Consider the following 25,579-nt stretch of genomic DNA (forward strand, 5'->3'; position numbering starts at 1 on the left):
TACACAGAGTATCGAACGAGCCACAGAGTGCATCATGAACATGGACAACGATTTGGATCAGCATTTGTTGCACCAGTTCAGCTGTTTAGGTACAACCGACAAGGAAGATCTGGTGAAGCAATTACAGAGGCTACTGCCTGGTAGCCAGCTGAATGAAACAACAGCTACGTTTTTCCTTGATATGAACAACTGGTAAAATGTTGTTTAGAATGTTGTTCTACGTTGATCCAGCTTCAATATGCAACCTAACCCTAACGTCGCCATGTTTACGTGTTTTGTCTTCGACTTTTATCTTGATCTGATTGACAGCTTATATGTATTTGCAAATGCAATGTTTCGTTTTTATGCTCGGTCTCGTCTAGCTTTTCTTTATGCAATTGCTTTCAATATTTAGATCCATTTGGTGGGACACAATCCTGTTAAATTATATTTAACTTAAAAAGAGATCAGAAAACTTTGAATCCTTTGTTAGACTTTCAAAATATAAGAATTGTATATGTATGTGATGTAATGTATGAATAAATGTTAACAATAGATATAAAATGAAGGCACCTTAGAAACAATACGATGGTATTGTTGTTATCCTTGTATAAGTATTAAGTATTTTGTTTATAATTACAGGAATCTTCAAGCAGCTGTATGCAGTTACTTAGACTTTGAGTCCCCAGTTCAAAATAAATTTCCTTGTATGACATTAATATGCGATAGTACCATTGGTGAAGGAGAAGCAATACCACCTCTTACTAATTTTCGAAAATCATGGCATATACAAAACAGTGGTACAGAAGCATGGCCTGATGGAGTATGTCTACAGCATGTAGGAGGTGTACAAATGGGAGAATGTACAAGAGTACCAGTTCCATCTTTAGGACCCAAAGAAACAACAGAAGTAAGCGTGAACCTCCAAAGTCCTTCTAACTGTGGTCTGTTTCGAAGTAAATGGAGAATGATGGTGAAATCTACAGAAACCTTTTTTGGAGGTAGATACACATACCTTTCTTATCAGATGATACCTGTATGATATTTTTAATGTTGTAATCTTTCTTTTGTGTTTAGATGTGATTTGGATGCTGCTTGTAGTAAGTGAAAGTGGTACCTTAGCAGTTACTCAACAACTTCATCAGTTAAGTACAACAACTGAAACAACTAATGATACATCTACAGATGTAACAACATTATCCAGTGATTTAACAACATTGTACCCCCATGGTATTCCGTAAGGATTTTCCTTAAACTTTTTAAAAGAGCTTTCTGATTGTTTTGTATCAAGTGAGTGAAAATAACATATTTGTTTAAAATACTGCTTTAAACAATAAAAGTAATATTTTACCGGCAATACAAGGAATAATATTTTCAGCAGATATTTATGATTTAAGAACGTATTGGATTTAAATATTGTATAGAAATAATGATTTTATTAAATTAGGAGTTCCATACATAAGGCCTTTTATCGTCCATGCTTGTCAGTTGCATCCTTGAAACATTCTTTTTAGTTTTTTTTTCTCTGTAATGTAAAATGAAACACTTATGATTTATGATCGTTAAATTTAGAACTGTAACAGGCATGTATGGACCACATTAAGAACTGGTACTGAAAAAAAAAAAAAAAAATGGATATAGATATAAATATATAAATATAAATATAAATATAAATATAAATATAAATACAAATAAATATATCAAATTGCTAAGATACGAGTATATTAAAAATATAATTTTTATTAGAAAATAAATTATAGACTAAAATAAAGATTATAATACTGATTTAATATCATTCGAAAAATTACATTTTTAATATTAATATTGAATTTAGAAAAAAGCGTAAAAACCTGTTTAATTATAATTTTATTCATCTTGGTGCAATTTGAACATGATTTAAACAGCCATTGGCATAGGTATTTTTGCATGTGGTTCGTATCCGATTAGTTTAAAATCTTCGGCTATAAAATCATCAATAGTTTCAACGTTTCTAACTATTTTTAATTGTGGAAATGGTTTTGGCACACGTTTAATTTGTTCTTCAAGTGCAGATATGTGATTAAGGTAGACATGACAGTCACCCATTGTATGTACAAATTCACCTGGCTAAGAATAAACAAAGAAATACAAGTTTCTGTTAAATATATGTGAACCTTTCTTTTTTTTATATAAAGTTACCTTTAAATTTGTAATGTGAGCTAACATATAAGTTAAGAGGGAATATGATGCTATGTTGAATGGTACCCCAAGACCCATGTCAGCACTTCTTTGATACAAGTGACTCGATAATTCCCCATTGCTTACATAAAACTGTACAAAACAATGACACGGAGGTAAAGCCATTTTTGGAATATCAAGTGGGTTCCATGCTGATATTATTATTCTTCTATCATTGGGAGTATGTTTTATTTTCTCTATAACTTCTTTCAACTGATCGATACCTACAAAAATAAAATTGAACGTTAGAGTATTCTTAATTGATTAATTTCGGGTATAACATTTACCTTGTCCCTCATAATTAGCGTGCATATCCTTGTATTCTGCTCCATAATGTCTCCATTGAAATCCATAAACAGGTCCTAAGTCTCCCTCTTCCCTATCATTGAACCCACAAGAATCTAAATACGCACGTGAACTGTTAGCATCCCAAATATGAACATTCTTCTCTGATAATTCTTTGGCATTTGTTGATCCTTTTATGAACCATAACAATTCTTCTACCACTCCCTTCCAGAATACTCGTTTTGTAGTTAATAATGGAAATACATCTGTAATAATGAATGTTTTCATCATTAGTTTATGATTATACGAACAAATGTGTTAGAGAAAGAACGAAACAGAAAGTACACATAGAAAAAAATCATAAAAGATTATTTGTAATGTTCTTTAGAAAAGATAATGGTTTGCAAAAGATATATTAATTATATAAATTTCGTTACTATTTCGCAAATTAAATCGCATATGAGTTCCAAAGATAGATAATGTGCCTATGCTGGTTCGATCATTCTTTTCAGCTCCTGTTTTAATTACTCTCTTAATCAAATTCAAATATTGATACTCCTCGTGTTCCTCTATTTCGACACGTGTTACTTCACTTTTCTTTCCATTTCCATTTCCATTCATCTCTATTATTTTGTCAATCATATCATGTGCGACGTTTTGGTTTAACGAAATTACTTTATTTTCACTCATAATTAGACGAAAATCACGGCAAAATACCAAATAAAAAGAAAGGAATTACGTTCTTAACGCGTTTACTTTAGACTTTATTTATTTTTCTCTGCGATACAACGGGAAGGAAGATGCGAATCGGTGATATACTAAATTCGCCGTTACAAAAATTTGAAATTCAAAATGCCCATGGTAATTGAAAGGAAATTTAGTTAAAAATAAAAAATTCATTTTTCAAATCTTATTATTTCTTATTCTGAATTTTTCAAAAATGTATTAATGGTACGTTTTCACAAGAGTCATGATAATTTTGGCTCTAGAAAAAAAATTAATAATATCGTAACATTATGTGTAACGAATAAAGTGTTAATACCGAATAACGAAAGAAAATAATTATAAACAATCGGCATATCGGTTGTGAAAGAAAAAGTAATGTTTTTTCTCTCTCTATCTTTCGTTCCATCGAAACAAACCAATGATGATTTTTCAGAAACGTCACACACGGGGTTAATTACGAGAAAGTTTTATTACATTATTTGACCGATCAAGATGGTATTTGATACTGTAAATTCATCTGTATTGAAAGTTATTGAACCATACAGAAGATGGATAATAGAAAATCCTCAATTATTGGCAGATGTGGAAAACACAGTACAATGTTTATCTTATTTTACAGCTGGTTAGAAAACTTGTTATACTTTTTAACAGATAAATATTTTCAATTTGATTTACATCAAGAATATTCTTTTAGGTCAATTTAATAATTCTACATTTGTATCGGAGCTTCTTTATTCTTTATCAAACTTAATTGTACTTTTTAACGATTTGTTAATGTGTAGCGGAAAGTGTATGCGTTTAAAATTTCCGCAATTTGAATCTAAAATTAAAATTTGGTTGACTGTGGTAGAATATACGGAGACTTTATTTGAAATCACTGCTAAAAAATTATGGGGACAAACTGGCAAGTGGTATATAATCACTATTATACAAATATTTAAGTGAGTCAGTGATAACAAATTTTAAACTACAAATCTTTATTCCATAACTTATGCTAATAATCTTATTATAGGACTGTCTTGAGGCTTTTGTTAGTTCACTTGTACAAAGAACGGATAACAAAAAGTCCTCCTATTCAACCACTCAACAGAGAAAAGTTAAACGAGTCTGATGATGATAAACTGAAAGAAGGATTTAAGTTGAAACGATGCGGTACTGTTGTCAGAAGTATAAGGGGCACAAATAATGCACCTATGCGTATATGGGAACCTTTATCTTCTACCATTAGCGATAATGATAATTTGAATTGTTCATCTGCATCAGAAAAGAATTTACTTTTGGCAGAGGTACACCTTGATGCTGAATTGAATTAATTATGATACAACTATATTCTGTCCTTTAATATGCGTTATGTTTCATGTTTAGAGTCTTTACATTGTGAAACCATTACTTCATTTAGGATGTATATCTCTTACCGGAGAAAAACAATGGCTACCATGGTTATTGTCATTTGCCATTGATTCGCTTAGGTAAATAACTGGTTATCGATGATTTATGAAAATAAACAATCTAATATGACATTTTTGTTTCAGTTTAAAAATATTTAGCAACGAAGCACAAAATATGTTGTTCAGTAAAGAGGAAGAGAAAGAGATTTTTAGAAGAAGACTTGCTTTGCTTCTTTATATACTGAAGTCACCATTTTATGACAGATATAGTTGTATTAGGATATATGCGATTCTCACTGCTTTGTCCAATAAAGTGCCTTTAGCTAAATTTGTAACAGAAAGGATAAAAACATATCTACCACATTGGCAAAGCACATACTTTTACACGTGGTCAAGCTAGTTTATATAAGATTAGCGAATATTTTATAAAACTAAAATTATTAGTACAAAATATTATTTCAGGGTGGGATTATAAATAATAATAGGTAATTAGAAATATAAGAAATAGGTGTAACTTGAAGAATTGATTCGTTACAGATGTTTATTTATTACAGGTGAAGGTAATAAAAAAACACGTAATTCTTATACTTTAATTAAGCATTTAGGAATATATTTATTATATTACTGATATATCTTATATTGGATAAAAAATACAAATATTTTTTATTTGTATAATCGAAATAATATTTTGCAAATGTTTCGTTTTGCTTAAAATAATATAGAATATTTTTATCACTTCAGATTTTTTTACTTAAACCTATATTAACACAGCTGTTATGATCCATTTATGCCTTTAAACATAAAAGATTTGTACACATTTATTTTTTATACTACTTAATAATTCTTTTATAAACTATGAATTTCATAAGGCGTATATAACAAATATGTAGAGAGGATAAATGAATACATATAAAACGTAAAAAACGATACTTTCTTATAAAATATATTTCCCTGTCCAATATATTTTATGAATTCTTTTACATTAAAAGTTTCTAAGTGTTAAATTACGGTAAAATGCGTAGCAATAGTTTGCAAATATATTACATTTAAAAAGAAACATAGCATAGCAGAAACTATAAATATGGCCTTTGGAATTCAGTAACAGCAAAATTTGCATAAAAAATTACTTATTCACACATTTGGAGTAATGAATTTATAGTTACATCCTTTTTCCCGTGATTCGCATCATAAACTGACTTAATCACTTCCTTGTCCACGTTTGGGAACATCTCCGAAATCTGTAAATCGTATACTCGCAGAAATGATTATAATATGGAAACGAGCACTTATTTTGAGAACCATTATTTTTATACCTGTTTTAATTCAACTTCAGCATTTGGCATAGAACTGGGTACAACAGGTGTGGCTGCAGCAGCTGTAGGTGGTGCAGTGTAAACGTTTACCGGCGCATACTGTGTCATACCAAACATTGTTGAGGAGGGAACCATCATAATTGGAGGTGCAGCACTCATATATGGATGGCATTTCGTCTATGAATATACCATATCCATAATCACAATACCAGAAAGAAATTAATTTCTTGTAATATATATTTAAGAATCTTTACCGTATAACTGAAAACTAGATTTATCATTCCTTCTTGATTGTCTCCTTGTTTTCCACTAAGCATATACCAATCTTCGTGTATTTCTCCTTTTTGCAAAACTTGGGGTGGAATATCTATGTGACCCCATGCAATTAATTCATCCATTACAAAAGAGCATTCATCATAGATTTCTATGTATATTTGTGTAACTCCTGGTGGCAAATAGCTGTAACAATAAAAAGAATATACATGTAGTAGGTAAATATAATGGAACAAATATATTGTATAAAAAGTATACCATTGAATAACTTTGTTCCAATGAGGATTTTTTGCTCCATTCGAGCATGTATGCGTTTCATAAACTGCATGACCAACTCTTAATCTCACATAAGGATCCATTCTTGTCATTCCATAGTTTTTCACTAGTTTAGCCTACAGGAAGTATCTTTTTGAAATTATGAATAACGTATTATTACAAATAAGATATATTGCTACTCTATGAAATTAAGATGAAATTCACAAATTGGTAGCAAAGTCATAGGAAAATTACCTGAACAATTGTTATACTAAGTCTACCAACATGCGGTTCATGCATGGCTGGCATATTTTGCATTTGCAACTGATGAAGCGCAAGAGCAGCTTGTTGATCCGCTGCTTCTTGTTGTTGTTGAGCATTGCGCTCTTCTAATCTAAGAAATCCCTGAGGAAGAGGGCCCAGAAAGGCCTGAAATAATAATCATTTTAATAGTATCCTTATTATGGATTCGGATAAAATAACCACCATTATTTTTACTTAATTCAAAAGAAATTACAAGATTTGGTCTAGAAATTGCATTATTTACCCGTCGTTTCCATTCTTCGTATAAATCTGATCGCCTCTCGGTTTCCATAACAAAATTCTTCCAACTTTCAATGGACTTAAAACGCTTTTCTACACCGTTTTCTCTACGTCTATCTTTGCTTTAACTGAAACCTATCAAACTACACCTATTTTTTTAATACATCGGATTAATCATAACATGCATTTGACACAGTGACAGTACGCCATCTTAAGAGACTTGCGAAGAATGCAATTTACCTGTATGTATGTATATACCTAACTAAGTAAATATGTAACTTTCAAATCAAATGACGATATTTGAAATTTCAATTTAAAATAACAATCGTACAGCAAGTATTTATAGAGTAATAAAAATGTTTGAAATCAGTACTCTGATCAACATTTTATTGATAACAGTTAATGAAATCACGCAAGCGATAAAATGCAATATGATTAATGAAAAGGGAAAACAATGATAGCATAAGCACTAGTGACGTTTACGAATGAGTACCACTGAAATTGGAGAACATCTTGGAATAAGAGTATACTCGGTAAGAGATTAATGATGTGAAGAACACTTAGCAAATTGTGTTTCTTTAATCCTGTTTAAGCGATTTTATCAGAATAATATTCATTCTAGTACCATGGCATCGGTCCTCTCTATCGGTGTCTCTAAAATCACTCCAGCCGCCTTTTTACCTCGGTTATGTAAGGTTAGTATCTCTCATAATATTATATCATAATGTACTTTTGAAAGTTATCGTCTTTGTGAAAATAATAACTGAAGGTATTATTAAAATGTTCTTATTAACATTTTCATAACAGCTGAAAAAAAGAATGTCCTCTATCTCATTATTTTTCCAGATACCAAAAAATCACAATGCGATACAAGTAGCTTTTATGAAAAGATTAGCGCTATGCGATCCTGTTCGTAAGCCTGCCCCATTTAAATATTGGGAAAAATTGTATTCTGCATTTCAAATGGCAAAGACTTCAATTGTAATGAGGTATGATGAAAATACCAGAATAATAGTTGTGGATGGTCCTCCAGCAGTTGGGAAGACCAAACTCTGTGAAAAATTGGCAGAAGAATTTGGAATGATGTACATGCCACCACCAGGGCACGACGAGCTTTACATAAATCCTTATGGGTATGACTTGCGTGAAATGGATTCAAAGTTACCGCTTCATGCTCAGAGTTATGATCTAGAAAGATTTTTAGCAAAACCAAATGATGTAAGAGTACCATTCTTTCAATTAATGTATTATCTAATGAGATTCGAGCAATATGCAAATGCAATACTCCATGTACTATCAACTGGTCAAGGAGTAGTGCTTAATAGATGTGCTTACTCAGATATTGCATTTACGGAAGCTATGCTAAAATCTGGTTATATCAGTAAAGAAGCAATGTCACAGTACATGTTTATGAAAAACAAAGGATGCAAAAAACTCTTTAGGCCACATTTGGTAATATATTTAGATGTACCTCCGGAGCTTGTTAAGGTAGATTCTTCTTACTTGTCTGTTTCAATTGGATTCCAACACTGTTTGTTTTAAAGTAATCTGACTACAATTAATTTACATTAATTTATCACAGGAGAAGATTAAGAAAAGAGGTAATCCTCATGAAGTAAATTCCAAAGTCTTTACAACGAAATTTTTATCGGATTTAGAAAATGCGTACAAAGAAAAATATTTAAAAACATTAAAAGAACATTCGCAATTATTAATTTACGATTGGTCCAAAGAGGGCAATTTTAATGATGTTATTCACGACGTAGAAGAAGTTGATCTAGATACTTTTAAAAAACCAAGATTAGCAGATTGGATATTTGGTTCTGTAGCTGAAATATATGACGCGATACAAATATTTCAAGAAAAAGTTCCAATCGTATTGGACATGTATAACAATATGGAAGTTCCACCTCGTGAGTTGTATTGGACAGCTGAAGAGTTTGATCTAATAGAGTCAACAATGAATAGTGTAAGTATACCATCTTGTATGTACGTATTTGAGAGACAAGATATTAATACTTACAAATTTTCTGTATTTTTTCAGATTCCCACTGAAAAATATGACTATGGATTTTTTCCAAAGATTGATAAAAATCTTTGGTTCAAATATGACCAACCAGAACTTCATCCATTTCGTCGAACTCCTCGTGATTTTGTAAATCTTAATAAAAGTATGTAGTAAAAGATAATAATAATCTAACGTAATTCTAGAGTTTGAGAAATAATGTTTTCCTGTAATAAACAAAAGAATTACAAGCAGCATTATAGGAACGTAACCTTAACTTTAGCGAGTTTCGTTCTACCACCCTTTTGTCAATTTTAATATTCTTTATAATTTATTTCATACTTACACTTGTAATATATTTTCAAATGTATATAATAAATCCGTTTATGCGATATGATATTTCAAAATGTCGTTATTATTATTATTATTATTTCATTTCTGCGTTAATACATGTTAAAAATATAAATATATTTCCAAAATTACATCCATACATATACATGAAGATTACGAACAGTTTAAATATATTTCATCTCGTTTGGTATTATATATCTAAACACATATTTTTCAGAACTAGAACGCTAATATAAGAAAACTAAAAAGAAAGAGAATGAAAGTACCATTCCTATGTTTTTAGTTATTATGTAGCAAAATTTGCACAATTCATACAAATACTTTGGCTTGCACAAACATCAACAACGGTAGTTTACAAATATATTACGTTAAATCTTTACAGTTTTTATACTTCTGTGCTCGATTATAAAATCATATCTAAACTGCTTTACTTTTTTTTTTTTATCTTTATCAATAGTATTTCTGTAAAAATAGTAAACCTTAGTTGTTTTTAACCATCTTTTCAAATTTTCAATATTTTAGTAGTATATTCTTAATAGAAAACACTACAACATAATAAAAAAATGTTAACAAAAATGATTATTTACCAAAAATATTATTCATTTTCATTATTATTACGTTATAAACAAACGTTAAAATAATCGTTTATAAATTTACACCATGCACTTAATTTTGTCAATAGAACGTTTACAATTAATTTATTTGTACTTCGTCTTTATATCTTTCATTATTGCATGAACAAAATAGAATAAAATTTAGTTGGAACAAAGTATTTTCCAGTCACAACATATTGAACACATTTTAACAAAAGATTTATAGAAATCATTAAGCATATTAGAAACAATTGGGCAACTCTGATACTAGCTTGCTATACCATTTAAGTGCATTCATGTTTTATATATAAAAAATCTGTACATAAAATATTAAACTTAACTCGTTATACCAATTATGGAATTTGTAAAATGTTTCTGTAATCAAACATACATAATACTAATTTCCTTTTTTGCATTTGCCACTCTGGTTATGACAGTAATATTTCGTGCAATCGATTGATGCTATCGATTAATCTAAGGTTTTAAGGAGCTAAACTGCAACAAGAATTAGTTTTTCGAGCAGTTTTGTAAAATGCTTTCGACTGAGCGCTAAGACCCTCTGATTTTGAAACAAGATCATCCAATTTCTCTCCTCTTTGAAGAACAGCTTCCAATGTATTGTGCTAAAAAATAGATAAAGTGAAAAAGTGAATTTAATTTATCTATTACTCTTAACATCCTGTACCTACCAAAATGATTTTGGTTTCATCTAAATCATTCTGCATTTTGGTAAGAGCATCAGCTTCATTAGGATTTTGATATTTTGCTAAATATACATTAAGCTGTGCAAAGTCAATGGTAGTTTCGCTTAAAGTATCCCATGTTGACTGTGGATACTTCAATGAAAACTCATCCATAACTTTTGTAATTAATGTATGAGCCACTCTTCTTGGATATTCATGATCCGATATAAGAACTGCAGCAAGATTATCAGCTCTAACATATACATGACACATGTAATCTGTAAAAACATTGATATACATAAAATATTATTTTATCAAAACCAAACAAAAATTTGCTTTATTAATAGTTATACCTCCTTCTTTCACGCTTTGTCTAGAACTGTTCTGAGTTCTTTCTACGATAGTTTTACTTACAAAGCTCATAAATTCTTTAACGCTTCCTCTTTGAAAAAAAGAGAATGATTCTACATCATAGGCAGATTTTAAGGTTGTTGCCGATGTAGGATTTTTATATAAAACTGATAATGCATATAATTTTACCATGTTTTGGCTACAAAATAAAAAGAGATCTATTTGTTTTTTTTTGGTTTTTTTTTTGTTTTTTTTTATCAGGTTAGAACATTTGACATTTTGTATAAAATATAATTTATTTTTTCAGTGTGTTGCAGTTTTCTATAGACCTTTGTTACCAAAGAAAAAGAGACATTTTCTGTTCAATCTGAATACGTCAAACCTATCACAAGTAAAACATATTTCTACTTTAATTCTTTAAAACATGCAACACACATCAGACATACACTTACTGTTAAACCTGTTTTGTTCCTAATAATAATTTAGTGACTATTCCTATATTTCATTTACGACTACACCTACTTCAACCTTAAGAAGCAAGGAAATCGCCATGTTGCTCATTTAAACAGCGGTTCTCAATTACTCAAATTCATTGATCGATTTCATTGGTAAATTTGACATTTATTGTCAAGGTATAAACATAATTATGACAAACACATGTATGTAAATATGTACATACATACATATGTGTGTTAATTACATAATAATACTGTTTCAAGTTTTTCAATCAACATTTTATACACACACTATATGTGTAAAAGCCAGTGCACAGTAATGCAATGATTCTTTCTATTATAAATTCAAATTACATGACAGTATTAGAATAATCATCTGAATAATCAATTAATAGAAATCTAAACATACGCATTGATCTACAGTTTGCCGCCAAAAAAGTGAGATGATGAAGTATATATAGTTGGTAGCCATGATAGTAATGTCTTACTTTTCACAATTCACAACCATTGATCGTTCATTTTGAAGAAATCTCATCAGTTTTTTACCAATATTAGTTGCAAAAACTTCAAACAAATTAGAGTTAATCTCTGTTGTCCACAAGAGGTGTATGATTTTTCATTAGTCTTTGGTTCAGTGAGAATAAACATGACTGCACTCTACTTGGAACACTATTTAGATAGTAAGTATTTTTTTTTTATCTGCTGTAAAATAGAAAAAACAAAGCACATAAATGATATAAAATTATGTTAGGCTTACATATCATAGTACTTTTAATGTAAATATTTAAGTTTATTTAAGTTTATCAAAAGGGATATTGAAATATGACAAACAAATTGATATCGTGTAAAAGGTATAAACCATCTTTTTTACTAGTTGAATTTTGTTTACTTAGGTTTAGAGCATTTACCTATTGAATTACAAAGGAATTTCACGCTGATGCGTGATTTAGATGCCAGGGCACAAGGATTAATGAAAGATATAGATAAACTAGCTGATGACTATTTAAAAAATGTGAAGAAAGAGTCTCCAGAAAAGAAGAAAGAACAGTTGACTCATATTCAAAACCTGTTTAACAAAGCAAAAGAATATGGTGATGACAAAGTTCAATTAGCAATACAAACATATGAATTAGTCGATAAACATATCAGGAGGTTAGATTCAGATTTGGCAAGGTTTGAAGCTGAAATACAAGATAAGGCTCTGAATAGTAGTAGAGCACAAGAAGAAAACAATGCCAGTAAAAAAGGTAGAAAAAAGTTGAAAGAGAAAGAGAAACGAAAAAAAGGTGCTGCAGGTGCCAGTAGTGAAGATGAATCAAAAACAGCTAGGAAAAAACAGAAGAAGGGTAAAATTTATTATTATTGTTATATTTGAGCTAAAAAAAAATGGTAACTTGTTGCTAAATGTATATACCTATTCTAGGTGGATCTGTTGCTTCTGCTTCATCTGCTGGTGCTGTAGGAAGTGGTGCACAAGTTGACTCAACTGCACTTGGCCATCCAGCAGATGTTTTAGATATGCCAGTGGATCCTAATGAACCAACTTATTGTCTTTGTCACCAAGTTTCTTACGGAGAAATGATCGGTTGTGATAACCCAGATGTAAGTCCATATTACATGTTTCTCCAAACATTTTATAATTTTATATCGATTATCATAAATAATTTTCTTTTCTTTTTTTCTGTAGTGTCCTATAGAATGGTTCCATTTTGCTTGTGTCGGATTAACTACAAAACCTAAAGGGAAATGGTACTGTCCTAAATGCACACAAGATAGGAAAAAAAAATAAGTTTTAGGATAATGTATAAATATATTCAACTATTTAAAAAAAATACTCAAATATCGTTTCTAAAATTAGGATATTGCACTTTTCATGATTTAACACGAAACGAAGTTAAATTGTATGAAAAGAAAATGAGAAGTTTGTAAAAAAATACAAAGTACTGAAGTCTGCATTTGCATTGCATCTAATGTTATTGAAAAAATGTTTACATCTTAATCAATGTGGTATTATTTAAAAACGGATATGTTGGGAAGTAAATATTCTTCTTTTTTAAACATTATATGAAACTATTAACTACATACATGTAATGAACAACACTAAAATATTATACTCAAAACATTGATTATTGTTAACAGTATTAGATGTAATGGAAAAACAGCGAAATATCAGCTTATCACAGAAAAGAAGATTTGAGAATCGGCCATAACTATTATCATCTTTATATATTTCTTTTTTATGTACAAAATAGTAATTTATTATAAATGGGCCGTTTTTTGAATGTCTGTGATTTGCTTGTTAACTTTATACTTATTACATAAGTATTGAATCATAATTATAGTATTAAAGTAAAATTATTACTGTTTTTATATTTTATAAATGTAAATGATATTGTATAGAATAAATTTTTGTTGAAATAAAGTATACTATATGTATAAATAAACCTTGTGTATACACAAGTGAAAACAAAATATATGTATTGATTCACAAGAACACATTTTTAATAGCAACATCTGTTAAAGGATATATAAGCTATATGTACAAGAGATAACTGTAAATGTACTTAATTCTGATGAGAATGAAAAATTTTAATATACTAGAGTAATATTTCGATTACTATTATGTACTATTTAAATGACTAACTGTAAGATTTTTAAAACTGTAATTAGTTTGTGAAATGATTTTTTAATGATTTTCACTACTAATAAAATAATATTTACCAACAAAATTAATTGATTAGATAATCACGATAGTTTAATAAAAAAATAAAAATAAAAAATGACTAGAAAGTTGAATGTAATAAAAGAAAAAATTTTTTTACTATGGGATGCCAGATTGTAAATTACAACACTGACTAGGAGGAACAGTCCAATTATAATGATAGCTCATACGATATCGTATCTCTTTCATGCATAATGCTCCAGATGCTTGATAGTATTCATGCAGATTTTTCATATTTTCAATGGTTTGTTTGTGTGTAACTATATACTGATTGGAACATCCACGTGATCTGTATTCTGTGTCAAAACGTACATCGTGTTTTCTTTCAATGTTTGCCAAAGGAGCCAACCAAAGACCAACAGATACATCTTCTGCTTTATGCAATCTAAAAATACAAAATGTTAAAACATATTTTATAACTGATATTGCGAATTAAATTTTCTATTAAAACTCACTTGAGAATATCCATGTTTGAAGCAATAAATTTGACTAAATTATATGATAAGACATATCCACCACCTAGAGCATAAGGCAAATAATAATCACACAATACCCAGTCTGTTTCTTTCCAAGGTCCACTTCTTTTAACTTGTGCCTTTCCATTAAAGAAACCCCAATATAATTCTTTCCTTGTACCTTTGCTCTCCCATTTATCTAGTTCTTTTAAAAGTTTATGTACCAAAACAAATGTATCATCGTCGCATTTCAATAAAAAGTTAAAATCATAATTCTTATAAGTCTCTTTAAGAGCATACAAAAGTTTTTTTGTTAAAGTTCCATAAGAGTCAGTTAACCTTGGTAACAACAATAAGTCATTGAACTTTTGTTTTTCAGATTGCAAAGTTTCCTTTTGCTCTGCCAATAAATCTAAAGTTCCTATTACAAACAAATGTTTAACCGTAGCTTGTTTCTGTGGTAACCAAGTTTTCCTGATAGTTGCTCTTTGTTCCAAATTGTCAGGGCTAGAGAGTATAAGTATTATCAGTCTGAATTTCGATTTAGCTTTAATTTCTTTGTCATTCTGCGAACATCTTGTTGCAGATAAATAATGTATACATAGGAAAACTACCATGACAATTATCAATAAGGTTGGAATGTTCAGTTTTACATGCAGTTTTTTCCTGATCATCATGTATAAATTTTTTGATGAAGGCCTTAATGGCAAAAGCGTTACAGAATCCATGAGGTAAACAAATTTATGTCAGTAAGGATTCTTCTTAACCTTTTAAACATTACCTTCTTATATACATGTTCGATACTTTGCAGCTCTTTAAATGCTTGCTTTTACGATGAATATAATATATTGTTGCATTCTTCTTTTAAAGATAGGCAATTATCTTTTATAATAACGTTTAAAAGTAATTGTTTGAACGAAGACCTAACTCCATCCATCAATAGGAAGATTCAGCTGTTTAAACCTAACTTTCTGTGAATTATCCCCACCATATAATGTACATACACGTCACCATCATTCGAATTCTTCTAAAGAATTGAAGATTTTTATTTTACTTTACAATTAATACTATAATTGATGTAGAAATAAATTATATACACACGTAAGTTTGTCAGTGAACGTTTTTTTTTTTTATTGCTTTCAGAAAATTTAATTTAGATATAAAACAGTTGTAAAAAATCGACTGCTCTTTATCATTAACAATTAAATTAGCATGGATTTTTGTATCATTATTGTTGAACTAAATAACCTGTTAATAAATAACCACCTGTATCGCTAGTTAAAATATCAGGGTGTGTTCTATCTGGTAAAACTTGATACGAACGTAAAAAATTGGAATTAAGTCTTAGATTAATAACATTCTGCTTCTGTTTCAGCATCATATAAGTTTCTTGCAAAGGTTCTCGATGTACATGATAAATTACAAATGGTCTAGATGCTCCTAAGAAAGACAGTAAAGCAGTAGCAATATTTAAAGGATGTTCTTTAGCTACAATAACTAACCCTCGAGCTTTTGAATTCTGTACAAGTTCTACCGCACGTTGCGTTTCAAAAAACCATTTTGGTTTTTTCATTGGTATAATTTCTGTAGATTCATCTTCGTTAGACTCGTCTAATTTTCGTTTCAATGTAGTTAAATTACTATCTGTATCCTCTTCTTTAATAATTTCACTTGATTTATTAGTATTCTCTAAACAGTTTTCAATATCTGTCTTTTCATCTTTTAAAATTTCATTATCAGTCAACATATTTTTGCTATTTTTACTTTCATTTTCTTTTGACTTATTTTTCCTATTATGTATCTTTTTTGAAATGTTATCTAAGAGGGTACTTTCACCCTGATAATGTAATCTTAAAAAGCTATAAATATTAACATTAACAAGCCTGTTTAATTGTTCTACAGGAAAATTCATGCTGTTAATTAGCATGGCCTGATGTACATTTCCAGGATGCAAATTGATTAAGCATCCTTCAGTATTTGTACCAATTCTGTTAAGCATTGCAGCTGCTGGTAAACCTTGAGATCCACTATCATATAATATGTATAATCCCTCTGACTGAACATCACTATATGACAATAATTGTGCTAAGGTATCCATTCTTAAATTTGCAATTTTACTATGATCTAATTGAAAGTATACATCGTGTAAAGAACTTATATTTGGTTTACATACAGTTAAATACCGAAGATACTTCTTTTCCTTTTTCTTTAAATACTTTTCTTGCGAGTATCCTGTTCGATCTAAGAAACATTTATTGTTTTCAATCAAACTACCCACTATCTCTTTACCACTTTTACCAGACTCTTGAAGCTGAAGAATTTCTTCCTTGGAAAGTTTCTGTGATGTGCCATCATCGTTAATGGTACGATTATCATTACCACTTGGTAGCTCATTCAATAAATCATTCAATGATTCAGTTTCTGTTGTTTCTTTCAAGGTATGTGTCCGTTTTCCATGTTTTGCTGGTATCATTTCAAAAGTAGTCCAAAAACGCTTCCCAATAATTTGACTCATATCTACTAAATCTCTTCCTAGAGTTAAATTACCATTAGTGGTTACCTTGTAGATTTTTTTAAAGTTCTGTTTCTTCACTATCACATATTTTCCTTCTGTAATTATATTGTCTTCGCTTTCACACATGTTTTTTAACTTCATAAACTTCTTCAAAGAAGACGTTTCTATGTATTTATAATATGTTAACGTGTCATTTATAGGTTAAAAATATTTGATACGCCTTTCTCTCAGTTTGATAGAACAAGTTTCATGATATTTTACTTTTATGTATTCATACAGATTTATATATTAAAAAAAAAATGATACAATTAAGAATGAATTTGGATTATGACTTGATCTAACCTATTATAATCCTATACAAGTATTTACTAACACGTTGCTGAGAACATATCAGGAACATCTGTCATTAAAGGTTAATGAAGTAATGTTAAAAAGAAAATTTTCTTTCTTCTCTATTATATATTAAATTTGTTTAAATGTTGATATAAACAAACTTGAGACTCATAATATAAAATATTTGTAATCTTCATATTTATTTGAATCAAACAAATTATGATTTTTAATTTTGATTACCTTTTTATTGCAGCAAATAAATAAAAATGTTCCCTTATAAAGAATTTCAAGCAATTGTACTTGCTGGTGGAGGAGGATCACGTATGACTGAACTTACTCATGGGCAACATAAATGTTTATTACCAATTGGAAATGTACCAATGGTTTGGTATCCACTTCAATTGTTGGAACACACTGGCTTTAAGGAAGCTATTGTTGTTGTATCTGAAAATATGGAGAATAATGTATCATTAGCTATAAATAAGTTGAATCTTAAAATTAAGGTGGATATTGTTTCTGTCGAAGATGCAGAAGAACTTGGAACCGCAGATTCTATTCGACTTATTCATGAAAAAATTTATACAGATTTTTTGGTAATCTCCTGTGATTTAATTACCGACGTTGATATATCCGAAGTTTTAAATCTATATAGAAAACACAATGCTAGTATTACCGCACTGATGTTGCCCACACCGAAGGTGCCAGATGATTTTGTAACTCCAGGCCCTAAAAACAAACAGAAACCTGAGACTGATTTGATCGGTATTGATAATGAAACAGGACGTTTAATTTTCCTAGCATCAGGTTCAGATTTTGAAGAAACTATTAATATTTCACAAACTCTGATTAAAAAACATCCAAGCTTTACTCTTTATTCAAAATTAATGGATGCTCATTTGTATATTATCAGTAAGTGGGTTTTAGACTTACTGATGCACAACAAGTAAGTAATATTGTATAAAAAATACATTTAATGCATAATTAAAATTTTTTTTTTCTTTATAGAAATTTAACTACATTGAAAGGTGAACTTCTTCCATATATTGTTAGTAAACAATTTTCTAAGCCTCCTAATAAACAGTGTGCGGATGATAAGAACACCTCCATAGTACAAGTAGATTTGAAAGAGGACATCTACCGTTTTGCAGTTGAGAAATCACTAGATGAGTTAATTAAGAAAATGTCAGCATATAACGATCATAGTACTGATTTAGAGGATGCATATAATGGAGACATAATTAGGTGTTATGCTTATATTGGTAATGGAAAATTTGGTTTAAGAGCAAACACCATACAGATGTATCATTTTATTAACACCAAGGTAAAAATGAAAAGGTGCAATTTTTTGCAGTTGATCAGTTTGTAACAAATGAAATATTTTAGATATTTGAGTGGTGGAATGCTGATAACTCTTATCAACACCCTTACTTTCGCTCTGAACAATCTCTTTTAATGAAGATTTCACCTACAGCTATTGTACATAGCACACAAATTCAAGGTTGCAGTGTAGATGATAATGCTTTAATTAATGAAAAAACCTCCCTTAAAGAAAGTCACATTGGACCAAATGTACTTGTTGAATCTAAGACTAGAGTATCATCCAGTATTATAATGGAAAATGTAACAATTAAGCAAAGGTATTTTAAATTAACTAAATTTTGCATTTACATTTTATGTTCAAAGGACAATATTTTTATTTGAGTCAACATTTCCAGATGTGCGATACACAATTGCATATTGTGCAATGGTTGTGTCATAGAAGAAGGTACAGAATTAAAAGATTGCATTGTTGGTCCTCAACATACTGTAATAGCTGGAAGTCAACATTCTCGTGAAGTCCTTACAGATCCAGATAAGCTCATTGAAATTTAATTGTTTAAAACTATCTTTAATATATTAATTGCTTAAATAATAAAATAAGTCTAGAAAAATAACTGTCTTATCTATAAAATAATACTTTTTATCTATTGAGTTTAATTTAAGTAATGAATAGAAAATCTCCTAATTTAAAAGTTAACGATCTTGTAGCTATATATAAACATATACATATAAAAATTTTTTAATACAATTATGAGATAATAAAATTTTATTTGAACGATTAACTTTTAAAATGAGAACCACTGTTGTCGACCCGAACATAGGAACGAGACTTGGCTTAACGTCTCTTTTGTATCGTTCCGTTGAGTGAAATGGTAAGCGTGTATTGAAAATATTAAAATCTATTTATTTCCAAGTAATCGTAGAGATTTATTAGCCCGGATAAGTTAGAAATGACTTATCAGATATTCTGAAAGTAATATAAAGTTGTAGTTGTGATGTAAATAATCGAAATAAATATATATTAGCGGTGTACGATATTTGGGGTTACACGAAAGAATGAACAATCTGACACAACGTTTAACTTTTGAAAAACTTAATTTTCATTACATTCAGTTTCGTTAACGCGAAGATTATACTTTTGTTCAACTTTCAAAGTTCTTTTATTGGTATAATTAAAATCTGATGAAGTTAAAATGATGTATATTCATAAAATTTTTTTTTACTTTCACACAGACGAAAGGTACGTCGAGTTTTGGTAAGCGGAGGAACAAGACACACACATTGTGCAGACGATGTGGCCGTAGTTCCTACCACATTCAGAAGTCACAATGCGCTCAGTGTGGATATCCACAGAAAAAAATGCGATCTTGTAAGTACATTTATGAAGAATTTTTGTTTATGTTTTGTAAGAGACAGTGCCTACTTGCATGTTATTTCAACATAAATATGTAACTTTGGAGATTTAGAAGACTCTTGTACATATGTACTTGTATTATCCAATAAACTGTTTCATTAAATTTGGAATTGATGAACTTTAGATAATTGGTCGATAAAAGCTAAGAGGAGGAAAACCACTGGCACTGGTCGTATGCGTTACTTGAAAATTGTTCGCAGGAAATTCAAGTGAGTTTTTTCATAAAAATATATTAAAGCAAGATATTATTAAAAGAGAAAATATTAAGTATTTCTTCATATTTTTTTCAGAAATGGATTCAGAGAAGGTTTGCCAAAGCCTAAAACAGTTCAATCCAAGTAATCTTACACTTTGTCATTCTGTTATATATCTATATAATTTTGACTATCAATAAAATAATTTGAAAAGTCCAAAAAAATAATCTGTATTATTTGTTTTAAAATAATCCTAGCGTATTACGTACTAACTGTGTTAATATTTTATCAAAGTGCAGAATAAAAAGTCATGACAGCAAAATGTAAAAAAAATACTGAAAGGTGGGGTTGTGCAATGACTGCGCAAACGCGGCGGAACTTTCGATTGCATTCGAGCGTATAATTACCGCGGTTCCGTCAATTTTTCTTCAGTAACTCGCGAATTTGTAACGCAAAATGATACCTTACGTTCGCTCTTAAAATCAATTTAAGAGACGATCGGTCTTTGGTGTTAATAAGAACGGTATGTTACGGAGCCGTGTTCTACCAAGATTCCGCCTTCATAAACATCGTAGAATCAAGAACAACCGTATGATCATATAGCATTAAATAAAAAAGGAATTTAAAGAATCGCTTAAAATAGACGAAGATAAAGCAGGGTGGTTTTGAAGTTTGAAAATTGAATTGATAAAAATATTACCAAGTACAGACACTTGGAAGTTCATTATACAAATGACTGTTTTCAAGAAATTATTTGGTGTGTATAGAAATATTTTCTACTTTTAAATGCTATTATTAAACAATTATATTTGACGAACAAAAGAATTAATAAATATTTTATGTTTTCAGGCAAGTACCTTTTGATCACAAACACTGTTAGTTGTGGCTTGATGATGGCAGGGGCGGATATGATCCAGCAACGTCGTGAACACTGGAAAAAGAGCAATGAGTACTTGTCAAGCAGAAGTTGTGTAATAGCAGCCTCCCTGGACGATGAACAGGAAGAGGAGTTCAGCAGCACCGCAGTCTCCAAAGCGAACACGTATATGCACAATTATATGCGAACTAGAAACATGACAGCCGTGGGCTTACTTCAAGGACCTTTCCACCATTGGTTCTACATGATGCTGGACAAAATGTTACCTGGCAGGACTGCGCTGTCCGTTGTTAAAAAGATGTGTCTCGATCAAACGATCGCCAGTCCCACTTGCTTAGGTATATTCTTCGTAGGTCTTGGCGTGTTAGAGCATCGCCAGATCAAGGAGATCTACGAGGAGTTGAAAATGAAATTATACGACACGTGGAAAGTATGTAACTAAAATTTCCAATTTACCTACGTCAGAAATTGTAAATACATGAACAGCAGTATCCCTTTTTTTTTTTTTTTTCCAAGGTTGATTGCTGTTTTTGGCCTCCCACTCAATCCGTGAATTTTTTCTTCATTCCTCTCCGCTATCGAGTACTATACACGAACTTTATGACAATGATCTATGATATTTTCTTGTCGTATATTAAATACGTAAGTACTATTTTCCTTGCATGTTCAGATACAATTTTTCTCTTACAATTCATTAATTTCACAGGATGCTCAATATGACCAATGACAAAAATCTCAGGGGACTGAACCAGTTGAAATCACTGGAATTATTAATATTCGTTTCATTGTAATTACTTATAGCTAGTATTGTAATGCCATTCAATGTATGTTGTATATGTATTATAAGAAACAAAGCTAACTGCAAATAAACTAACTTTTGTATAATATTTCCCATGTCTAATTTTATAATCCCATTATCGATTTAGTTATGTAAAATTAGATATCTTAAGCCTTTTCGTTCGTTTGATTATATTAGCCGTTAATAACATCAAATAAACAATGCAGTATTCATTCAGACTTACAGCGGCGTCAAGAGTTTCGAAACGCTGCTTATCAAAACATTTATCACCAGAGATGATAAGTATATGCAACAGTGTGATGAATCTTCAAAGAATTTTCATTCGTTCTCTTATCGCACACAATAATCGTCTATTGAAAGTAAGTTGTTTATTAGAATGACAGCTTTTGTTTGTCATTTGGCGGCACTGGGATATAGTCTTCTAAGCCGCCAGTCGCCAACGAGCAAATACCGATTATGGAAATGTAAATACAAACAATAAACCGAGCAAATGATAAACAAGACCAGCAGATATCTGTACACTTCCCATAATTAAGCATTATGGAAAGTTGTACAAGATTAAATTAATGCGTCAGTTTATAATAGTTTTGTCTTTATAGAAATTTTACAAAACAACAACAGTTGTTAGTTTAAAATATAGTTAGAATTTGCTCTCTTTTCTGCTTGTAAACAAATCTATTTTTCTCCCTGCAAAATACTACTTTACATTTATGGATAACACAATGCAAAAACATTTCCATAAAAACAAATACTTGTTCTAAAAATGCATTAATTTATTAAATACGGTAAAGACGAACAAAATATATGATTTCTATACCTTATATTTGATGTTAAAAATATCAACTTCACTGAAATATAATTGTTGAATAAAGACGGATCGAAGTAAGCGGTAAACAAAAAAGTTATTATAATGTTTATATAAACAATAAACATATCATAAATATACATCCATGATTATCCATGATTAAATTGATTGCGAAATGGTGGTAGATCCAAAAGTCGAGCAGTGCCAAGGAATATCAATGCTGGAAAACATACATTAAATTCAGCAACAAATTTATTACATGAATTACTCAGAATTAACCTTAAATTATCATTAATTAAACACGTTGAAAGCATGACTGATGCAAAACATTTTCATATAGAAAAGGTGAAAAGAAAATGAATTACCGCTTCCAATTGTATACATTATAGATTTTCCAATATTTCTTTGAAATTTCTTTGAATGATGTGAAACATATAAGCCAGAACCGATAAGACCACAACCGCTAACAATTCTACATCCCAAACAATCACGATTTCGGTGATTAATAATATTATCCACTGTGCTTGATGTTTCTGGCATTTTATAATAAACAATTATGTGATCAAATATGTAAGAGATGTGTATATATGTACATATATATATGTATGTCTAAGATGAAACTTTTTATCAGCACAACTTTGCTATGATTTTCTTTTAGGTTATATGTTTAAACCGCCATATTTCTTAACAATGAACCAGAAACAAGTCGAATACATTGAATTGATCTTTCGTCTTAAAATATATCAGTATTTATTATCCACCCCTTAAATCGAATACAAATACAATTTATTTATTAATAATTCACAATTAAATAGAAGCTAAATAAATTGAAACGACTTACATTTACTGTTTTACTGAAAGAAATTATTTCTTTTCAAATTTGTTCTTTATAAATCGTTCTTTTCTGACGATTCGGATAATCTATATTTTATTATTTATTTAAAAAAAAGACACGAGCAAATAAATAAAATTTTGTAAAGTGTAAAAATTGTAAATTTGATAAGTTCCATTCTTTTCTATTGCTATTTACTCAATGAGCTTCTTTGCTTTGAAGAAACGTCTTAAATAGAGAACCTGCCAAGTAGAGAGTACCAAAAGCCAACACATGGAGAATATACTGAAATACAATACTCGAGTATTTGTTGCCTCTGAAAGTATTAAACAATTTAGTTAGTACATTTTTAAAGGATCTAATTGTTGAAAAAATGAATTACATCTGTTGATTTTTACCATTAGTATCTCTCATTTCCTCCTCGTTCTTTCTCATTCGAGCAAAATCCTGAACAATAGCATAAGATAAATCCTCTAAACGTTTCAGTTCTACCTCAGAAGGTTTTAGTTTTGCTGCTTCACCTATCTGTTAAACAAAATCAATTATCTTTTAGAATTTAAACATAACTGTTTAGAATTTGAATTCAAAAGAAATAAATCAAACATTTTAAGAGCAAATATTTTCATTTTAGTAGAATGTTAAGTATCTAGGAGAATATAACTCTACACACACAACTTTTCCTACGCTACTACATGCTAAAATCATATTATTAAAAGCCATTTTGCTGATATCTAATAAAATCAATCTCACTACATTACCAGCTGCGCGCCCATACAAGTCACATATAGAAAAAAGAGAAGAGATAAAATATTCTGAATTTACTTTATGAATTTAAATAAATAAAAAACTTACTCCTTCATAGTTTTTTGCTTCTATACCACGTTTTGTGATCAAGTGAATTTCCTGTTTAATTTGTTTAATATCTGAAACAGTTTGTTCTTTTTAGTAGGATTTAAAAACAAAAAAATGAAGAAGATATAACTGTTTTCATTGAACAATAAATAACAATAAATAAGTCATTTTTATTAATTAATAGAATACACTTGTGTACGTACTGCCTGAGAAAGATGGTTGTATAGCATATGATTTAAAGCAAATCTCAAAGGTATCATATATTTCAGTAACAAATGAGAATTTTAACAATCTTCCATGAGGTATATCTTCCTTTCTTGAAAGAATATGTCCTTTGGAATCCCTTATCTATTGAGTTATAACAAATATGTACATGTTAATTCACAGTTAAGTAGTTTTGAACGAAAGTGAATACTGAAATGATAATTTTTCTTCCAATTTATCAATATCTATTTAGACACTGCTGATTAACATTGTAATAATGCTTAAATAAAATCATATATATATATATATATATATATATTGATTGGAATGAAGAAATGGTAACATATGTAGAAAGAGGTTAGAAGAACATAACCTTAAAATGCTGTACTATAACATGTTGGAAATGTTAAGAATAACATTAGAACTTACGGTATATTCAGTTTTAACAGACGGAGTAGCTGAGACCTCATATTCTCCGGCAACTAGGACGTTTGCTTGAACTTCTTCCTTTAGGCATTTCATTGAATTTGGTTCAAGGTAGAATCTAATACAACTTACATGTGCGATCAATGTCACAAGCAGAAATATTACGTTTTTCATTTTTAAGCAATTTCTTAAAACTACGTTAAAAAGACTTCAGACGAAGTTTTTAACAATATCAGACTTTTAACAGTAAACCGTCAACATATCGATGAGTTGGCAGCCATTAAACATTTTGGGTGTATCATACGAGTCAAGAACGTCACACGTGTATGTAAACAGGCAGGCGTTTCAAAATTTCAATATGAGACACCTTTCACGGTATTAATCTTTCTTATTGACATTTATCAACCAAATTGT

At 29.8% G+C, this 25,579-nt stretch overlaps 13 protein-coding genes across 24 annotated transcripts; 7 read left to right on the forward strand and 6 right to left on the reverse strand.

The window, feature by feature from the left end:
• The first annotated feature begins 34 nt into the window (after positions 1–34).
• On the forward strand, positions 35–2,125 carry LOC117606454 (protein ILRUN). Its single transcript, XM_034328902.2, has 3 exons — positions 35–192; positions 622–980; positions 1,057–2,125. The coding sequence occupies exons 1-3, from the start codon at positions 35–37 to the stop codon at positions 1,218–1,220; spliced, it is 681 nt and encodes a 226-aa protein (XP_034184793.1). The 3' UTR covers positions 1,221–2,125.
• Ts (Thymidylate synthase) lies at positions 1,830–3,171 on the reverse strand. The gene is made up of 4 exons (XM_034328883.2): positions 2,919–3,171; positions 2,484–2,747; positions 2,158–2,420; positions 1,830–2,085 (listed from the first exon to the last, which is right to left on the reverse strand). Exons 1-4 carry the CDS (start codon positions 3,169–3,171, stop codon positions 1,876–1,878), a joined length of 990 nt encoding a protein of 329 aa, XP_034184774.2. The 3' UTR covers positions 1,830–1,875.
• Positions 3,172–3,200: 29 nt separating this feature from the next.
• On the forward strand, positions 3,201–5,257 carry Pex16 (peroxisomal biogenesis factor 16). 5 transcript variants are annotated; one of them, XM_076689616.1, is made up of 6 exons: positions 3,201–3,342; positions 3,641–3,829; positions 3,902–4,148; positions 4,220–4,493; positions 4,573–4,676; positions 4,740–5,248. In XM_076689616.1, the coding sequence occupies exons 2-6, from the start codon at positions 3,700–3,702 to the stop codon at positions 4,993–4,995; spliced, it is 1,011 nt and encodes a 336-aa protein (XP_076545731.1). In that variant the 5' UTR covers positions 3,201–3,342; positions 3,641–3,699; the 3' UTR covers positions 4,996–5,248. The 5 variants fall into 5 exon arrangements, with proteins under 5 accessions (XP_076545731.1, XP_034184771.2, XP_034184772.2 ...); XM_034328880.2 differs by having other exon boundaries at positions 3,297–3,432; XM_034328881.2 differs by lacking the exon at positions 3,201–3,342 and adding an exon at positions 3,442–3,579.
• Positions 5,258–5,475: 218 nt separating this feature from the next.
• LOC117606446 (toll-interacting protein B) lies at positions 5,476–7,358 on the reverse strand. 3 transcript variants are annotated; one of them, XM_034328890.2, is made up of 7 exons: positions 7,220–7,358; positions 6,984–7,122; positions 6,692–6,865; positions 6,440–6,573; positions 6,163–6,367; positions 5,909–6,085; positions 5,476–5,833 (listed from the first exon to the last, which is right to left on the reverse strand). In XM_034328890.2, exons 2-7 carry the CDS (start codon positions 7,029–7,031, stop codon positions 5,723–5,725), a joined length of 849 nt encoding a protein of 282 aa, XP_034184781.1. In that variant the 5' UTR covers positions 7,032–7,122; positions 7,220–7,358; the 3' UTR covers positions 5,476–5,722. The 3 variants fall into 3 exon arrangements, with proteins under 3 accessions (XP_034184781.1, XP_034184782.1, XP_034184783.1); XM_034328891.2 differs by having other exon boundaries at positions 6,984–7,128; positions 7,220–7,348; XM_034328892.2 differs by lacking the exon at positions 7,220–7,358 and having other exon boundaries at positions 5,477–5,833; positions 6,984–7,213.
• A 12-nt stretch (positions 7,359–7,370) lies between these two features.
• Positions 7,371–9,383, forward strand: ND-42 (NADH dehydrogenase (ubiquinone) subunit ND-42). Of its 2 annotated transcripts, XM_034328872.2 has the most exons (5): positions 7,371–7,512; positions 7,602–7,674; positions 7,826–8,467; positions 8,562–8,948; positions 9,024–9,383. In XM_034328872.2, the coding sequence occupies exons 2-5, from the start codon at positions 7,606–7,608 to the stop codon at positions 9,156–9,158; spliced, it is 1,233 nt and encodes a 410-aa protein (XP_034184763.2). In that variant the 5' UTR covers positions 7,371–7,512; positions 7,602–7,605; the 3' UTR covers positions 9,159–9,383. The 2 variants fall into 2 exon arrangements, with proteins under 2 accessions (XP_034184763.2, XP_034184762.2); XM_034328871.2 differs by lacking the exon at positions 7,371–7,512 and having other exon boundaries at positions 7,519–7,674.
• Ykt6 (YKT6 v-SNARE homolog) lies at positions 9,047–12,046 on the reverse strand. 3 transcript variants are annotated; one of them, XM_034328903.2, is made up of 4 exons: positions 11,906–12,046; positions 10,965–11,161; positions 10,618–10,889; positions 9,047–10,551 (listed from the first exon to the last, which is right to left on the reverse strand). In XM_034328903.2, exons 1-4 carry the CDS (start codon positions 11,950–11,952, stop codon positions 10,411–10,413), a joined length of 657 nt encoding a protein of 218 aa, XP_034184794.1. In that variant the 5' UTR covers positions 11,953–12,046; the 3' UTR covers positions 9,047–10,410. The 3 variants fall into 3 exon arrangements, with proteins under 3 accessions (XP_034184794.1, XP_076545734.1, XP_034184795.1); XM_076689619.1 differs by lacking the exon at positions 11,906–12,046 and adding an exon at positions 11,827–11,845; XM_034328904.2 differs by lacking the exon at positions 11,906–12,046 and adding an exon at positions 11,415–11,559.
• Ing5 (inhibitor of growth protein 5) lies at positions 11,965–13,245 on the forward strand. 2 transcript variants are annotated; one of them, XM_034328898.2, is made up of 4 exons: positions 11,965–12,097; positions 12,311–12,763; positions 12,841–13,019; positions 13,105–13,245. In XM_034328898.2, the coding sequence occupies exons 1-4, from the start codon at positions 12,064–12,066 to the stop codon at positions 13,204–13,206; spliced, it is 768 nt and encodes a 255-aa protein (XP_034184789.1). In that variant the 5' UTR covers positions 11,965–12,063; the 3' UTR covers positions 13,207–13,245. The 2 variants fall into 2 exon arrangements, with proteins under 2 accessions (XP_034184789.1, XP_034184788.2); XM_034328897.2 differs by having other exon boundaries at positions 12,841–13,157.
• An 872-nt stretch (positions 13,246–14,117) lies between these two features.
• Positions 14,118–15,322, reverse strand: beta3GalTII (beta-1,3-galactosyltransferase 6). The gene is made up of 2 exons (XM_034328878.2): positions 14,595–15,322; positions 14,118–14,524 (listed from the first exon to the last, which is right to left on the reverse strand). The coding sequence occupies exons 1-2, from the start codon at positions 15,320–15,322 to the stop codon at positions 14,239–14,241; spliced, it is 1,014 nt and encodes a 337-aa protein (XP_034184769.1). The 3' UTR covers positions 14,118–14,238.
• Positions 15,323–15,822: 500 nt separating this feature from the next.
• Positions 15,823–17,250, reverse strand: Trmt6 (tRNA methyltransferase 6 non-catalytic subunit). Its single transcript, XM_034328858.2, has one exon. It carries the CDS (start codon positions 17,248–17,250, stop codon positions 15,823–15,825), a length of 1,428 nt encoding a protein of 475 aa, XP_034184749.2.
• A 458-nt stretch (positions 17,251–17,708) lies between these two features.
• On the forward strand, positions 17,709–19,465 carry eIF2Bgamma (eukaryotic translation initiation factor 2B subunit gamma). The gene is made up of 4 exons (XM_034328863.2): positions 17,709–18,385; positions 18,448–18,763; positions 18,826–19,079; positions 19,158–19,465. The coding sequence occupies exons 1-4, from the start codon at positions 17,709–17,711 to the stop codon at positions 19,312–19,314; spliced, it is 1,404 nt and encodes a 467-aa protein (XP_034184754.2). The 3' UTR covers positions 19,315–19,465.
• A 28-nt stretch (positions 19,466–19,493) lies between these two features.
• On the forward strand, positions 19,494–20,597 carry RpL37-1 (ribosomal protein L37-1). Its single transcript, XM_034328924.2, has 4 exons — positions 19,494–19,634; positions 19,996–20,131; positions 20,301–20,385; positions 20,467–20,597. Exons 1-4 carry the CDS (start codon positions 19,632–19,634, stop codon positions 20,516–20,518), a joined length of 276 nt encoding a protein of 91 aa, XP_034184815.1. The 5' UTR covers positions 19,494–19,631; the 3' UTR covers positions 20,519–20,597.
• A 147-nt stretch (positions 20,598–20,744) lies between these two features.
• LOC117606453 (mpv17-like protein 2) lies at positions 20,745–22,134 on the forward strand. 2 transcript variants are annotated; one of them, XM_034328900.2, is made up of 4 exons: positions 20,745–21,127; positions 21,220–21,677; positions 21,764–21,889; positions 21,954–22,134. In XM_034328900.2, exons 1-4 carry the CDS (start codon positions 21,103–21,105, stop codon positions 21,972–21,974), a joined length of 630 nt encoding a protein of 209 aa, XP_034184791.2. In that variant the 5' UTR covers positions 20,745–21,102; the 3' UTR covers positions 21,975–22,134. The 2 variants fall into 2 exon arrangements, with proteins under 2 accessions (XP_034184791.2, XP_034184790.2); XM_034328899.2 differs by having other exon boundaries at positions 21,764–22,134.
• Positions 21,219–25,521, reverse strand: bai (transmembrane emp24 domain-containing protein bai). The gene is made up of 8 exons (XM_034328907.2): positions 25,169–25,521; positions 24,739–24,883; positions 24,536–24,606; positions 24,082–24,208; positions 23,693–23,999; positions 22,270–23,071; positions 21,708–22,008; positions 21,219–21,637 (listed from the first exon to the last, which is right to left on the reverse strand). The coding sequence occupies exons 1-5, from the start codon at positions 25,337–25,339 to the stop codon at positions 23,878–23,880; spliced, it is 636 nt and encodes a 211-aa protein (XP_034184798.1). The 5' UTR covers positions 25,340–25,521; the 3' UTR covers positions 21,219–21,637; positions 21,708–22,008; positions 22,270–23,071; positions 23,693–23,877.
• Positions 25,522–25,579: the final 58 nt, after the last annotated feature.

This window comes from Osmia lignaria, chromosome 8, assembly GCF_051020975.1.
Source record: "Osmia lignaria lignaria isolate PbOS001 chromosome 8, iyOsmLign1, whole genome shotgun sequence".
In the NCBI taxonomy this organism is placed as follows: domain Eukaryota; kingdom Metazoa; phylum Arthropoda; class Insecta; order Hymenoptera; family Megachilidae; genus Osmia; species Osmia lignaria.